This window comes from Syngnathus typhle, linkage group LG7, assembly GCF_033458585.1.
Source record: "Syngnathus typhle isolate RoL2023-S1 ecotype Sweden linkage group LG7, RoL_Styp_1.0, whole genome shotgun sequence".
Lineage (NCBI taxonomy): Eukaryota > Metazoa > Chordata > Actinopteri > Syngnathiformes > Syngnathidae > Syngnathus > Syngnathus typhle.
The window spans coordinates 14,984,895-15,000,481 of record NC_083744.1 but is presented as its reverse complement, the minus strand read 5'-3'; the positions used below and the strand labels follow the sequence as shown (position 1 = coordinate 15,000,481).

The following is a 15,587-nucleotide window of genomic DNA, read 5'->3' as shown; positions in this document are numbered from 1 at the left end:
AGAATGTGAAGCATACAATTGATTAAAATTGTAAATCCGTCTTTTTGATGAAATAACCCCTCTAAAATTACATTGATGTTTCATTTTTAAAAAGTCAAATGTTAGCATTTTCCCCAAGCATGTGGCAGATCAAGCAAGATTGTGCAGAATGCATTTCATAGTAAACATCAATCATCGCCCTCTCTTTTATGACAATTCTCTTTGCAGCTCAGTTTGTGTTTTATGCCGAGAAACCTTTTCCTGAGCGGGGAAGATAAGTGCGACTCTTAAGAGAGCAAAGCAGAGGGAAACAGCTCTGAAGGGGGAGTGACTGTCATGCATCAGGTCCCTAAATCCTCAGATTAGATTTTTAGGAACAGAGGCGGCCATCTGGCAGGAAATCAAAGGGGCTCTTGAAGGACCAGAGGATCTGTTTTCAATGTGCAAAGTTATCTCTTATGAAAGCCACTGCTGCATAAACATTGCCTTTTGCTGAGGTACCTGCACCTTTGTCCCAAAAACTCAAATTCTGTGAAATTCAGTGCTTGGCTAATGTCGCTCATGCGTCGTGACACAATGAGTCATACGGCGGAACCTTTCAAAAGACGATTGAAGGGATTTCATTTCATGATTTATTATTCCTTATTCTCCAGTGTTAGTAGTGGCAAGACATACGATTGTACGATTAGTAAGAAAGCACCATCATAAATCATTTCTTTTTTTTTTATACAGGCTACATACTGTACTGTACATACTGTATAGGTAACATTAGCATTCATTAAAAAAAACATCTTTGGATAAAACGGCAGGCAGACGAGCACCATCTCTGCAATGCCCATTTTTCATACTGTACTTAGCGCACGGTTCAAGTATGAATATTACAAACAACAACTCACATCATAAGTTACAACTCTTCACGGTTATTACAAAGAACAGGATTACATCTCTACAAAAATGTTTGGCACATAGTGCGTCAAGTATTCTTTACATTTTCTGATACAGACCTCATAGCACGGTTGGCCTTCATCCATATGAAGGTTTTCTAGCTGCTCATTGACTTTTTTTTTTTTTTTTTTTAATATTCATTTCAGTTTTCTTATATTCAACCAATACAAGCTGCGTTGTACTCCATCTAACTTTGGTTAAAGCTTTTTTTTAATCGAGTTAAGCTAAATGATGCGGGTAGTAACGATTCTTACGGCGATACACGGCTCGGACAAAAGTAATGGGACACGCACACCGGTAGTGAAAATAGAAAATAAAAAATAAAGATGCTTGTTTCAATAATATTATACAAATCTATGTTATACCAGCGACCTACGTATAGTGAGAACCACTCTTAATTAGTTTTGCGTTCAACTAAACAAGCACAGATTTCAACGCAAGAAAGTAAACGTGCAATTTTTGTCATGTAAAATACGTGTGGACTCAATAAAGGTTCAGAAACGACAACCCCTCCTTGACTGTCCCAAAACTTTTGCCCAGGAAATTTAAATCCGATACCCTTTGCGACTACAACCTAATGCAAGCTTTATTTTGACGGCCACGGTTTGCGAGGTAATCATTCGAGCACCATTCAGGACATTGGTGGTTATTTGCTACACAAAGCGGACGCAACAACAACAACCTGGCGACGGCCGCTGCTTCTGAATTTGTAACGGTTAGCACGCACAGGTGGTTCCGAAATAAATATGGTCAAACATCAAAATGCGGAGGTAGGGGATGCGGGTAACATTAAACGTGCGCAAACGAGAACGTGATGTCTGTCAGTCAGTCACTTCTTGAGTACTTTTGCAGGGCGGGGAAACTCGTTAAAAAGTTTCGATGGATTTTTAGTAGTTCTTTAGTAGTTTTGAGAGGAGACTTCCCAAAAGTATTAAATAGATTAGTCTTCTGGCAATCTCCAGTGTGTGAATTATTTAAAGTAGGTCAACAGTCTCTCATAAGTGTCAGGCGTCTTTGATTATCATTCATCAAATACCGACAATTAAAGGCATCGTAATAAGTCAGTCGCCGCGTGTTTTGGTGAAGTCGATAGTTTTTTCTTTTTTCAACATGCTGGCAGATGTCGATGGGGTCCTATCAACTATTTTTTGCTGGTCATTAGCAGTCGACGAGATCCTCAGTAGACCTGAAGGAGGAACCCGCTGTGCGCCTGAGGAACGCACTTCCCACAGAAACCACCGCAGCGGCCATAGATTCTTGTGCCGTCCTACAGACGAGTGGGACAATGGGGAAAATAAGACAAGAAATGTTCTTCGTGAAATTCCCCTACTGTTTTTGACTCATTGAAAACAGCCACTTAGGTAAGTAACAAACAGTTCCATACCTCAGACCTGTGGACCTTGACAGAAACGTAATTGCCCTGGGATGTCCATTTGGTGGCCTCGGCCACTCTGAGCCCGGTGCCGATCAAATTGATGCTGAACTGTCCCTGCAAGTATCCACAAGTCAGTCCCTGTGCCATAAAGGCAAGAGGTCGAGATTGTTTCACCAACCTGTGGACACTTGGCGGCGCTGTAACAGTCACCGGCCGTGGCAAAGGGCACAGGTCGACCAACAGGAGTGTGGGAGTAGCGTAAGTCGGTGACTGAGCAACAGCAAAGAAAAAAACAATTCAAGGACGGCACCAAACTTCTGAACAAAAAAAATCAACATTAGGTGCTCATTTTGCAGCTTTTAAATTTTTTTTTTTTTTTTTTACAAAATAACTCAATTCAAAGTTGTCATATTATTATGGTACTATGTTTGTTCGACTCAGGAAAATATTACAGTACAGTAAGACGCACTGTAAACTCAACTAAGAAACATTTGCCATCTAGAGGTGATTGGTGATACTGCAATTTAAAACTATTCATAGTTTGGCACACAGTTTGTAAAATAATAAAATCTTTGGGAAAAACCAATCAAGAGGCCACACAAATGATTAATGGTAACGTCAAACCGACAAAAGCAAACATAACAGAGTAAACATAAACCCGGCACTGAATTTGACCCCAAAACTATAGAATTATGCATGTGAGGACTAAAAGAATAAATTTAGCCAATCCTGCAATGAATCATGCCAAAAAGGGGCCAACCCCATTTTTTTTTTTAATTGATTTATGAATTGATTTAGACGTATATGCCAATAATTTCAGCGCGGGAAAAAAAAATGACCCGAGGCACAGAATCTCATCAGTCTTCATCTTGAAGTCATCTTGCGTATCTCCGCCTCTTTTTCAAGCTGCCAAATCCAAATGAGTACCATGCAGAGGGAGGATGAGAGCACAAGCTATTTGGATGAAGAGAACGAGATCGCTTCTCCGCACACATGCTAATTGACTAATCACAGAAGGGAGGTCGAGCTGACTCTTGTTCACTTAGCCCTCGGATGATTTATTGATCAATATCCGATGCTGATGCGAGACATATCGTGATATCTCGGCCGGGCGCATGCCTGCACGTGCACACATGGAGGTGTTTGGAATGAGCTCAGAAGGTCATCTCAACATTTTTTTTTTTTTGCAAAGGGGATTTTGCGAACCCGATCCCCGATGACGCACTCCCGTGTGTGGTCTGGCTGTGGCAGACGGGCAATCACTAAGTAATTACTCACTGAGTATCCTCAGGGTGCTCAGGTCCAGACGGACCTTGTGGAAGAGGGTGTAGCCTGCCGCCGCGTAGTCGTTCCTGCAGTTGCAGTCCTGCCTTCGGGTGCCGTTGTAGGGGCATTCGAAGGGGTTCAGCAGCCTTCGCGGATGAGACGATGACAGTTTAAGCGGGGTGATGCAAACTGATAATCGGGTGAAGATTTCAGCATTTTCCTTCCTTTGCGATAAAAATCCGCAAACACAAGATTCTAGACTGACAGTTATGATTCTAATGTCTGTCTTTATTTGTAACTAGCCTCAAAAGTGGATCGCCCTTTAGGAAATAAAAACTAATGCAAACGGCTTCAAGCGCCCCCTGGAGGCCAATCGAATGGAGCGCAAAGTGCACTTATTACAACAAATGATAATGCGAATCGCTACTTGACGTCAGTTTTAAATGGTAGCTGCTCATTATGCAACAGATCAAATAATTTAAAGCCTAATTCACAAGTTTATTGTTTTAATAAGTGTTAAAGTACAAATTATTAATACTGCAGAATTCCCACATGCTGTATTAAAGTGCAGTTTGCATCTGCTAACCAAAATTTCTCTGTAATGACAATGAAGTTGTAAAATAACCACAAAAATAGTAAACATTACAAGCATCTTATTAGGGTTGACATTTTAATGTTTAAATCCTGATAATGATTCAAATCTGACTCCCCCCCTCCCCTATGTACCTGTAGCCGTACACCTCCGAGTAATTATCCGTCTGGCCGCTACGCAGCGTCACATATTCCTTGGGGGAATCGTTTTGCATCTCCGCGCAGTAAATCTGCAGAAGAAGAAAGAGCAGGTAAGTACATGCAGGAGACTCACAAAGTACGTGCAGACACACCTGAAGGATGCGCGACTTGACTTTGAGGTAATATTCCCCGTCCATCCTGACGCCTTGCCGTATCTGGACATCCCGGCACGAGGCGAATAACTGGCCTTGAGGGGAAACAATAAGACGCCAGGTGAGAAAACACAGTATACTTTCAAAGTATTTGCTTTCTTGCTCGGTCTTGACAAGATTGATCCCACCCTCGTTCATGTCGGAGGAAGTTGTGAGTCATAGGAATAAAAGTCTTATTGATGGAATGAAAAGATGAACTTGACCAAAAATAAACAGCAACATGATGAATGTTTCCTTAAAGGGAGAGCTGTTGTATTAAATGTTTCATGATGTGTGTTGCCTGCTCCAGTTCGCCCGGAGCCCCTCAGTGGCTGTATCGTGCTGATTAGCATTAATACTCCAGCGCAGTACTGGCTCTCGTCCGAGCATATCGTTTTAATTCCGCCGCGGACCGATTTGGCAGAGACCGGCCGGGCAAACGCGCAAAGTCTGGCCCGCTGCCGACTTGTGAAGAGCTCGCAAGTTCACAATGAAGGCGGCGTTTGGATAGGCCCGACCGTGCGGAGAGTTTGTGGAAAAGTGCTGAGTGGCCATTTATCCTAGCGCCAAGTAATGACTTCAAGAGGCCTCTCCGGCCCGAGACGCCGTTCTGGCTAATGTGTCAAAAGCGAAAAAGGGGGGAAAACCCTTGAGTTTCTATAAACACAATCAGATACGGTGTTGGCCAAGATACACAACACAGTCAATTTGATATGATTACCGCGAGGGAAGGGGCGGTTGTGTTGACTTACATTCTCCCTCTTGACACGCAGCTTGAGACTCTGGTCTTTCCGAAGGACGGCACTGCTTGGACGCGGCTCCTTTGGAGGTCACACACTCCACGCTGCGCTCCATCACTCCTGCCCCGCATGTCTGAGAGCACTGCGATCGACATTAAGGAGTCACTAGAATACAACAGAATCCACCTGAGTGAGTGCTAACCTTTCCCCAAGGTCCGAGTTTCCAATAGGAGGCCTGCGGGCAGTCCTTGAGGAGGCAGGGCCGGGAGCTCAGAGGACGAGGCTCCGGGCAGCGGTCCCCGGCGACGGCGTAGAGATGCGGGGCCCGAGATGAGGGTGTTGCCGAGCAGGAGACCGCACGCTGCTGGTAGCCAACGCCGCAGCTAGCGGAGCACTGACGCGCACAGGTTGACAGCGGTCGTTAGCATAAATTGTATTAAAGGTCGTCATGTGTATTGAAGTTCTAACCTGCGACCAGTCCCCTGCAGTCCACACGTGGAGGCACGGAGCCGCTTGGCACGGCTGACGCGTCGGCGGTCGGGATGACGGCTCGCAGTAGTCCGCTTGCGCCGGCGTCATGGCGGGGCCCACGCAGTTCACCGCCCTGCTCCTCACGCCGCCTCCGCAGGTGGCGTTGCACTGCAAGGGAACAGAAGGAGAGTGAAGACGGGACGGGACGGGCTGACAAAGCGGGGGCACTGTTGGGCTTTCCAACCGCCTTGAGTTTATCCAGCTGGACCCGTTTAAGGATGCAACATGTGTTCCTGTTAAAAAAAGATCACCACCAGCGATGATTTAAAAGAGCATTTATGTGGGCCCCTAAACATGCAATAAAAAAAAAGCAATTACTTTTCCGCTGGTTTTGAACATCCTGCAAATTCATCGTTTGACATTTCGCAAATTCAGTCATTCACAGATTTTGTGTCATCTTGCTAGCATGCAAGCTAACACTATTGTCGAAGGTGGTTGGTTTATGTTGAATAAATTAACTACTGAATACAGATGTTCGCGATTGTTTACGTGCAAGATGTATAGTGTTGATGCTTTATGGTCCTCTCTCATTTAAATAATTTGCTGCCATCTAGTGGCCTCTATAGGCCATTTTGGGGCAGGCAATTCGTCACAGACCTTCACTAACTGCAGCAGGGCTCGGTCCCTATAGTCCATGAATATGTCACAAGATTTTTTATGTAACTGACTGATTTCCTGAGCAAAAAAAACCTGTTTTCTGGTTCTCAAGGCAACGTGGGCAGGCATGAGTAAACGTTTGTGCAGGAGAAGTCCTTTTGCACGGCGATCCTCTTTTATGCCTTGCCATTGGAGGACAAAGCAACACGACAGCAACGAAGGGAAGATGAAAAGCGGAGCTCGGAGATAGTAGTCAACCGGAATAAAAGGCAGTCAAGCCTTGTGATGTCATTTAAGGTTCCCGGGAAGCCTCTTGAGCAAAGCAGGAGAGCGAGAGAGAGGGAAAGCCTTCAGGTTGTCTCTTTAATGATACCAAGAAAGAACCAATAAAACAGCATAATGGGATGCTTTAGCATGTGTACATCTGCGTAATAGTAGGGGGTTGTTAGCAAGGATGTTGGTCAGAGATGTGAAAGACTAACTATTTCCCCTTAACTACTTGTTTAAAGAATGTCAAAGTGTTATGTCCTGTTTTATGCAATCTAACTCCCGAGAACACGAAGAAAACAAACTATCGAACGACTAAAAAAATGAACAAATCGACAAACTTACATAAAGCTACTCTGCAAACAGGAAGTGAAGGAACCAAAACTAACTAATAACCAAACTAACTAAAAAAAAAACAACCCTGTGCCTATGAAAATAATATGTCACCAGCTAATTAACCAAGCACTAAACAAATAGGTAACGGAATTAGCTAAGAAGTTAACTAGTCAAGCTGTTAACTGATAAACATGCTAACTTCCAGGCTGACAAATTAAGAAATGAAAAGATAAGAAACTAACTAGATAAAATTAAAAAAAAGTGTCCTACTCACTTCTTTCCAGGGAGAGGCGAGCCAAGTGTAATGGGTGCACTCTGCAGCTTGGCACCGCTGGATGACGGCGGGCCGTGATGGAGCGTCACATAGATCTTCTCTGACCTTTCCGCTGCCTTTGAGCCTACAGAAGACGCCTCGGCTCTGGAGTCCCACTCCGCACGTGACCGAGCACTGGTGAGCAAAAACAACCAACGTTAAAAATGATGACATCGCCAGTCTCAGAAGATATGAGACATTTTCTAGAATTTTAGTCAGTTAACACAGTTGAAGGCTCATAATGGCGAGAGGTCATCAAAAAAAAGATTGCAGATGTTGCAAAGCATACTCACAATTTCATGGTGGATTTTTGGAGGACCATGATTGCTTCCAGAACTACACAATACTGCGAAAGAGGAGGAGGAGACCCGACAAAAAGTGGGGAGTCGAGGGCGTCAATGGATCTTTGGGGATTTTAGTTATTTGAGTAGAAGGAGGAGGAAGGGGGGGTGGGGGTCTTAGGGGGGACATTAAAGTGCGGCTGCTGAGGTGGGGGAAAAACAGTTTGCGTGCATTCTGTGTATGCATCACACTGTGTACTTGTTCTTGGAAGATAAAGCACGTGACACAGTTTTCGTGTTCAGGCTGCTCTGTGACTTGTGATATCCTTCTGAAAGAAGGTCGGGCGGGAATGACTCAGAAACCCTCTTGGATGAGTGGAATCATTTCGCCCTCGAAATTTATTGTACGTGATAACATGAAGGTTGAATGAGTTCAATTCCAATTTTCAAACAACTTTGGAAACCGCCATCATATTATGTGCCTCACTAGAAGTAGTGACAGACAAATAATAACAAAATAATAATAAAAAATTATAAATTAAATTGGAAAAAAAAAAGGATTATTAGATAATTTCACATACCTTGCTCCATCTGTTGGCCTTCCACGTAGGGCACCCGCGGGCCCGGCAGGTTTTCTCAGTTTGGGGTCGAGGAAGGGGACCACAGTGTGCCTCTTCAATTTTGGTTTGGTTCCGGTCAACGCAGATAATTTCCCGCTGCTTGACTCCTCGTCCACAAGTGACCGAACACTACAAAGAAAAGGAACGAGTCAGCAAAATCCAATCAGAGTAAACAGCATTTTAAATGAGGTATGATGGGTGGATATGGAAAAAAAGTAGCTGTATCTATTTTGACAGATCACAGAGGTCACTACCGATGCTTGGTTTGGTGGCCGGGCTTCCTCGCTACATTTCACGGCCAAACGAGCGTAATGCAAACGCATCGTCTCGGCTAAACAACCCAAAGAGACCGCTCGCGGTCGTGGAATGCGTCCGGCTATTTAACCCGTAAACAAACGGATGACTCCGAGGAGCTCCTGTAAACTAAGTGCAGCATCGCAGAACCAAACATGGGCACTACGGCGAGACGTTCATCTGGTACCAATGAGGAACCTCGGAGAACTTCAGCGACTGATGAAAGCTCTGAAACGGGCCAGAGATGGCAGATGATTCTGGCTACCCCCTCCCCACTGAGGCCAGACAGCAATTAGGGTGTCGTCTATTTTTTGCTGAGCCTTTTTGTGGCCCTTTACAAACAGGCTTCGAGAGACACGGCGAAGCGCGTTTTGTCTTGGTCCATTTTCCAGTCCAGATCATCCGCATAATATCGTATTGTCCCCTAACGATGATCTCAGAATGTTGCGTAACATCAAACACAAGACAAGAGCGCTCATGGAAAAATGGGAACTTGTTACGGTTGGATATGGACTTTAGAATTCGTTTTCAACGTCACGTACAACGAGTTGGAGCCTATCCCAGCCGACTTCAAACAAAAAGCCCGGCGCTCTATGGATCGGGTGCTGGTCAATCAAAATTGTCTGGCAAGATCTTGATTGATTGAAAAATCAACTCCAAATTCTTATTTACAATATGTTCTATGCGGTAAGAATTAAACAGCAAAAGCTACTAATTTTTTCCATCTGAGGGGGCGGCCATTTTGTCACTTGCTGTCGACTGAAAATGACATCACATTCAGGGGACAACCAATCAAGGCTCAGCTCGTCACATGACCAAACTCAGAGAACATTTTCTTTTCTTAGTATGAGCACTATAAAAAAGTTAAAAAAGTCGAAACAGAACTTTCACCAGTCTTTTGTTTGTTTATTTAGATTTTTTTACGTGTAGCCTATTTTGGAAACCTGAATTTACTTTGAATCTGTACTTTGACTCAAATCAAGAGCGTGAGTACTTTTGGCACGTCTGGTTTTGAGTACGCGTCCAAACAAACTGTTTTTCATGTAGCGGGTGACACCGCACACACATGCATCACACACACTGTAATTAGCGAGGCATTTTAAACACAGGGCAGCCTCAGCTGACGCACAACATCAAAACCTGGCAGATTCCCATACCCGCTACACACACACACACACACAAAGATAACTCCCTCCACCATCTCAGACTGCTTTTTGTGGAGGGGGGGGGGGGGGGGTGTGTTGAAAGAAGAGCAGGCCCCTCCTCGGTGCCGTAAAAGAGGGAAGGAAGAAAGAAAATCGCAGCCATACGGGCTACGCTCCCCTGGCTGAACTTTATCTGCATTTTAATGGCGGGAGGAGGGAGAGGAGTGTGTGTCTTTGTGTGTGTGTCTATGGGGGGGCGGTGGATAAAGACGGCTATATGTGCTCCTCCCTTGCATCATATGTCAGCCATTAGTGCATCTCAGAGAGCTGGCACAGCACAACGCAGTTTACTGAAGTGTAGTGGACTGCAAGACCGCTTCAACCTTTCAGACAGAAATGAGGGGAAAACAACCCGCTGACCTTTAGGACCCGAGAGCAACCACTCAGGTAAGGGCGCCCTTTGACAATTTTAATTGCTTATAAAATTAGACAACAGCTGTACTTTTTTAATGTAATGTAAATGAAGTTTAAAATGTGTGTGAGAAAATATTCCACATGGGAAACACATTTTGCCCTCCCACGTTGTCACGGCCATTAATTTCACATGATTAGCCGGCTTACATCTGTTGTAATCCGGGGTGGCGAAGAAGGATTCATGGAGGGATTAAAGCGGAATCACTCATTCGCCGTGCATAAACCAGCAGAATGGCGGCCAAGGGAAAGCCATTCACATAATGGAGCAAGAAACTCGCAACGATCCGCTTTAAGTCCATCCAGGGCGACATTCCACATTTGACAGTTTCACAGTTCTCCAACAAATCACTTAATTGAGTGCTAAAGCAGACACGCTTGATTTGAAACAGACACACGGAAAGTTAATCAAGCGTTGTTACGGATAATTGAACATTTATTGCTGAATTTCTTCTTTTTTGGGGGGGGGGGGGGACGGCTTTGTGTAGGAGTGGCAAACAAAAGATGATGCCGCCCACTCGTTGTCCACCACCAAGTAAGCCAATAAGAACCATTAGAAATGATTACAGACCTCTGAAAAAACGAAACAAATGGTGACAATCACCGGAATGTGGCGAATGTCTGTTTTTTGGGTTTTCAGGTCGTGACTTTCAATCTGGCTTTTGTCTGATGGTGACATTTGAGATGACCTTTGCAGTGGAATCTGATTGTTTTCTTGTTCTGTAGACTAACCAATGGCCTTTTTGGACCATGCAGTCATTAGTCAAAGCTTTTAAGGGAGACCGCAGCCGCCCAAAAGGTGAGTGTCAAGGTTACGTGTCAATCACACAGTGACTAACACGTTTGGCTAAAAGTCCGTTAACTGCATGTTTAGATTAAGGGGGGGTTGGTTAGAGTCAGAACCTATTTCTGAAATATAACAGACCCCCCAAATAAAACGCTGCCTAGTTTCTTTCTCTATTTTGAAGACGGGCAAATTCAAAAATGTGTTTGCGCCGTTGTGGGAGTGAACAGAACGGACTTGATTCCCAGCCGATTCCGATTCATGGCAAAGCATAAGGAACTGAGCTCCATGTATGTTTTTGTTTTCTACCAGCATGAGCACGTCTGGGCTCGATGGAGATGAAACACTACGCGAGGGAAGACGATAAAGAGTCACAGAACATCTCGATTCACGTTTGTAGGGAGCTCGCAAAAGACCTGAGTCAAAACAAAACTCGACGGGGGAGCAGCTGGTAAGAATGTTGTCGTAAGAATGTCAAGAGGCATCGATCTGTTCTCCGGCCAGATGTGTTTTTAGCTAAGTCGTGTGAAATCCGAACTTGGTATCGAGCAAGTTCTCTTTGCTTCATACACAAACGCTTGATGACTTTCAGATGTGACAGTCACGTTTCGTCTGGACCAAGATCGTGGAAATGATTTTCTGTCCAAGTCCAATTCCGTTTCTGTCAACTGGTTTCGCCATCTCCGAGCATGTACAACTTCTTTCACGTGGTTTCCTTTTTAAGTCAACAGCACTCCGAAGTGATATAGCACATCGCCATAAGTCAAAGTGAAATGCCAAAACAGCACAGTTCTGGCCTAAACATTCCACAGAGGCCGACCCCCCTCCCTCCCTTCCTGCCTTGGGGCTACGCAACACAGACGAAAATAAAAGATCCTTGCACAAACAGCATACATCTCGGACACAAACGGATTTTGGCAGCAACGTCACAAAATGGTTGACCTTTGACGTCGACAAAGAGCTGAACTTCCTCTTGCCGCTAAATGCTAGCCAGCTGTGTTTCCACTCAGTCGACAGTTCTTAGAAAAGCTTCAAGATCTCAAAACATGGACACCAACAAACAGATGCAAGAGTAAGACTGTAGGCTTGTTTTATCAGGACGATGTTCATTTCCGGGCTTTAACTATCCCAACTGTCTCCCGTTACAGCTTTTTCGGCCTGTCGCTGGATGGAAGTCTTCAGCTTCGTCTTAAGTAGAACTCAGTTCTGCAAAATGGAGAGGCTACGTTTACAGAATCCAGGTTCAATGTTTACCTAAAGAAATTTGACCGATAATAACATTTATATTCAAATTCAAAAGATGATTTTATGAGCCCTAACTGGTTATGATTGCCAATTCCAACTAGCGATTATTTAAATAGTCGATTCATCTGATGATTAGTTTGCCGATTAATCGATTAATATAATTCAAAACCTATAGAATATTCCTTTTTAATATATCCAGTTGAAATTCCAAATTAAAAAAATTGGCTAATTTCAATTCATCAATTAATTTGATGATTGATTAATTGTTGAATAATCCATTACTAGTTGCACGTCTAAAAAAAAGTCCTCTTGTACGTATTTACTGGCAAATTCACTGCTAGCAGTTTGTATTTTGGGAGTTCCATTTTAAATGTAACTAAATATATTCCTGTCTACAGAAAACATCTGTTCTCCTCCCGTCCCGAATGCGAACTATGACCTTAAGCCCAAGGTACGTACCAAACTCTGATTTTCAGTGTGGCGTTAAAGTTAAATGCCATGAGGTAATTCCAAACTACATAGTACCACTCCAAAAGCTACTCGGGAGCATGGACAGGTCTGAACGGCACCAGATTCAGGCTCCACCGAGTCTGCAACGCTACCTTGTACGTGTAAGAAGCGCTCCCTCGGGTCTAAAAGGTGCTCGGATGACGGACGTTGACAAAAACCAGACGACCTGTGACCTTGGTCAAAGAGGTGCCGCGGACACTGTGGTCCCTGCAGGAGCACCCTAAAGAATTCCAGACCTCCACATCCAGCCTCCTCTCATTTGTCATCAGGTCCTCTAGCCCGAAATGATCACAATAGCCATCGTGACTAACTGCAGAACTTGTCATGAACATTGTTTGAATGCAATGACATTTGTCCTTTTAGGGCCACCATCACACCCATTACTTGACACAAGCATAAAATAAATGACCTTATAGCTTTCCGTACTCACTTTTAAAAAAGGTAGGACATGCAAATTGCTCAGAATTTCTGTTGTCAGGCCGGATTGATTTTAGGACAAAAACAACTTTGTAGCCTTAACTGCCCCATAGCAGGCTTAGTGGTTAGCACAAAGTTCTGAGATCAAGTCAAACAAAGACTCCAAATCAGCGGTTCTCAAACAGAAATGTGTTTGCCTTTACGTGATTGGCTGGCAAACAGTCGTATGGGACGTACAGCCACCTTTGACCCCAATTTTGTTGTACAATGAGAGTAAAGGCCTGAACAACTAAAAGGAGGTTGAAACGAGAAACATGAGCTCAGTGATGTCACAGGCAATGGACGTAGCTAGTACGTGTGTGTGTGTGTGTAACAGGTTTAAAGGCAAGTTCTACCCTCAGGCCAAAGTCAAATATGTCAACGTTGCGCATGTGGCTTTCATTTGGGATGAGTTGAGGGTCGCTGTGCGTCCGTTGGTGGGAACGCAGCTCACCAGGAAACGCCATGTTTTTATTAGAAGCCAGCAAATGACTGAAATTGATCTTTTCCTGGCCAACTGATCCCACGTGGAAGGCCAACAATACACACACAGCTTCCAAGGTGGTTCACACTTTTTGATTTTCTACCGTTTGTGCAATAAATACGCCGATTGCTTGGAGTCTTTTCTTTGAACAAACACGATTCAATGTGCGATGATGGAGGGAACAAGAAAAGTCACGGCCGATTCGGGTGAGTGAAGAATCACTGCAAATGCCTTGAAATAAAGCTTCAAATCATCATTCCCTAGACAGAGTAGTAGCAAAATAAAATGGGATTTGAAACTACAGTGCATCATTCATAATAATACAAATAAAAATTGCAGTTTTAACAGGTAATGAACGCCTCGATGAGAACAAACAAGAGGTACTCGTGCAAGGTAAGGCTACTTGAAAAAAAATAAAGGAATAATACAAACAAGTGGGCTATTTTTATATATACATATATTATATAGTTTATTATATATATTATATATTTGTATATATTTTTTATAATATATATATAACTAATATGAAATATATGTATACATAATTATATATATATATATATATATATATATATATATATATATATATATATATACATACACACACACATATCACGTATTTATAAATTTATGAATTGGGTTGAATGCCTGAATACTGTATATTGGTAATTGCATAATAAATTGTTTCAAATACTTGATGTGGCCTTTTGGTTGTATTTTCTTTTCTTTTTTTTTTTTTAATTTTAACATTAAATCCTTCTTTAAACCTGTGTGATACTTTGTCAGCATGGAGAAACGACACAAGTGTCACATTTTGGGTTCTTTAATCAACTTTACAAAGGGGGAGGAGCTGAGTCAATTTTTTTGTGTGTGTTTTTGTACTCCTCTGAAATAAATAGCATCTTGGAATAATGAAGCAAAACATGCAAAAATAAAAGACGCTGACGTGATGCGATGTAAAGGGTGCGACGATCTTGTGAGGACAAGACGCGCATCTGCGACGCGTCAGTCTGAATTAAGCGTCGCCGACTTCTCGCCGTCGCCAAGGTTCGCATCGTGATTTACAATTGCTCGGGATTTGTTTCCTGTAAAGTTGCATGTCACAGCAATGGACTCACGCTGCGCTTTTATGCAGTCGTAAATAAGAGCACCCCCTCAAACACACACACACACAAACACAAACCTGACACAAGCTATAAAAGCTTTTCTGTGTTTTACCGCAAGTCGTTCCATGTCTTAACATTTTATTGTCGAGCTGCTGCCTGAAATGATGCAACCTTCATTCAGAGATTGTTTCAATTGCTTGTGATATTAAAAGTGGATTATTGTAACTTCAGCTGTTTGTTATTTTTCCCCTTTTTGTGGAAGCATGAGTTACTATGTTGGGAATCTCGTTTTTGTCGTGTGACTTAAGTTGCAACACGTGTATTTGATGTAGACGAAGAATTTAAGTGTTTTGAAGTGAGGCTAAAATCATTAAAGCTGCAGTATTTATTAGTATCATCTACCATAAACAAATAATATTTTGTGTGTGTGGGGGGGAAACTTTTAATAAAATAAACTGGTATTTTTCATTCTATGGTGTGAACATTTGACTGACCTGAGGTGAATGAATGAATGAATTAAAAATATATATCCATCCATCCATTCTTGAACTGAACAAAACTAATTGGAAATATTTTCCTCTGTACAAGACTGTATTGACTTTTAAAGAGATACAAGAGCACCGGCAAATGTTTTTAAATAACCAGTAACGAGAACTAAGCTACTTTGGGCTGGGGGGACAAAAAAAAAAAATCCTGTACAAAGATACATATACAAAATACAACAACAGCCTTTTGTCGCTGTTTGATAAAAGCCATAATTTGAACTCTTATACACAAATATACACTTGTGTATTTAGGATACATGATGAAAGCAGCGACAACAGCATTCATATAACATTGACTGGGCAAAACCGTCCAAAAAAAAAAAAAGAAAAAAAAGGGATGCATGTGTTTGTAATGAACGCTTAAGAGAAGCACC

General features: G+C 42.9%; 1 protein-coding gene and 2 long non-coding RNA genes across 6 annotated transcripts in view; 2 read left to right on the top strand and 1 right to left on the bottom strand.

The window, feature by feature from the left end:
• Window positions 1–588: 588 nt before the first annotated feature.
• LOC133157571 (A disintegrin and metalloproteinase with thrombospondin motifs 20) overlaps window positions 589–15,587 on the bottom strand; it is a 54,132-nt gene continuing 39,133 nt past the window's right edge. Inside the window, exons 29-39 of the mRNA XM_061284222.1 lie at window positions 8,135–8,302; window positions 7,234–7,407; window positions 5,697–5,867; window positions 5,431–5,622; window positions 5,241–5,370; window positions 4,450–4,544; window positions 4,292–4,386; window positions 3,578–3,711; window positions 2,478–2,569; window positions 2,309–2,413; window positions 589–2,191 (exon numbers count right to left, since the gene is read on the bottom strand). Coding sequence (XP_061140206.1) covers window positions 2,102–2,191; window positions 2,309–2,413; window positions 2,478–2,569; window positions 3,578–3,711; window positions 4,292–4,386; window positions 4,450–4,544; window positions 5,241–5,370; window positions 5,431–5,622; window positions 5,697–5,867; window positions 7,234–7,407; window positions 8,135–8,302 — 1,446 coding nt within the window. The 3' untranslated portion in view covers window positions 589–2,101. The remainder of the gene's footprint in view (window positions 2,192–2,308; window positions 2,414–2,477; window positions 2,570–3,577; window positions 3,712–4,291; window positions 4,387–4,449; window positions 4,545–5,240; window positions 5,371–5,430; window positions 5,623–5,696; window positions 5,868–7,233; window positions 7,408–8,134; window positions 8,303–15,587) is intronic.
• LOC133157575 (uncharacterized) lies at window positions 5,495–6,082 on the top strand. The gene is made up of 2 exons (XR_009715037.1): window positions 5,495–5,635; window positions 5,707–6,082. It is a non-coding gene; the product is annotated as an uncharacterized LOC133157575 (long non-coding RNA).
• Window positions 9,733–15,519, top strand: LOC133157574 (uncharacterized). 4 transcript variants are annotated; one of them, XR_009715036.1, is made up of 5 exons: window positions 9,733–10,059; window positions 10,810–10,882; window positions 11,180–12,108; window positions 12,511–12,563; window positions 12,635–15,519. It is a non-coding gene; the product is annotated as an uncharacterized LOC133157574 (long non-coding RNA). The 4 variants fall into 4 exon arrangements; XR_009715034.1 differs by having other exon boundaries at window positions 9,734–10,059; window positions 11,180–11,939; window positions 12,016–12,108; window positions 12,511–15,519; XR_009715035.1 differs by having other exon boundaries at window positions 9,739–10,059; window positions 11,180–11,318; window positions 12,016–12,108; window positions 12,511–15,519.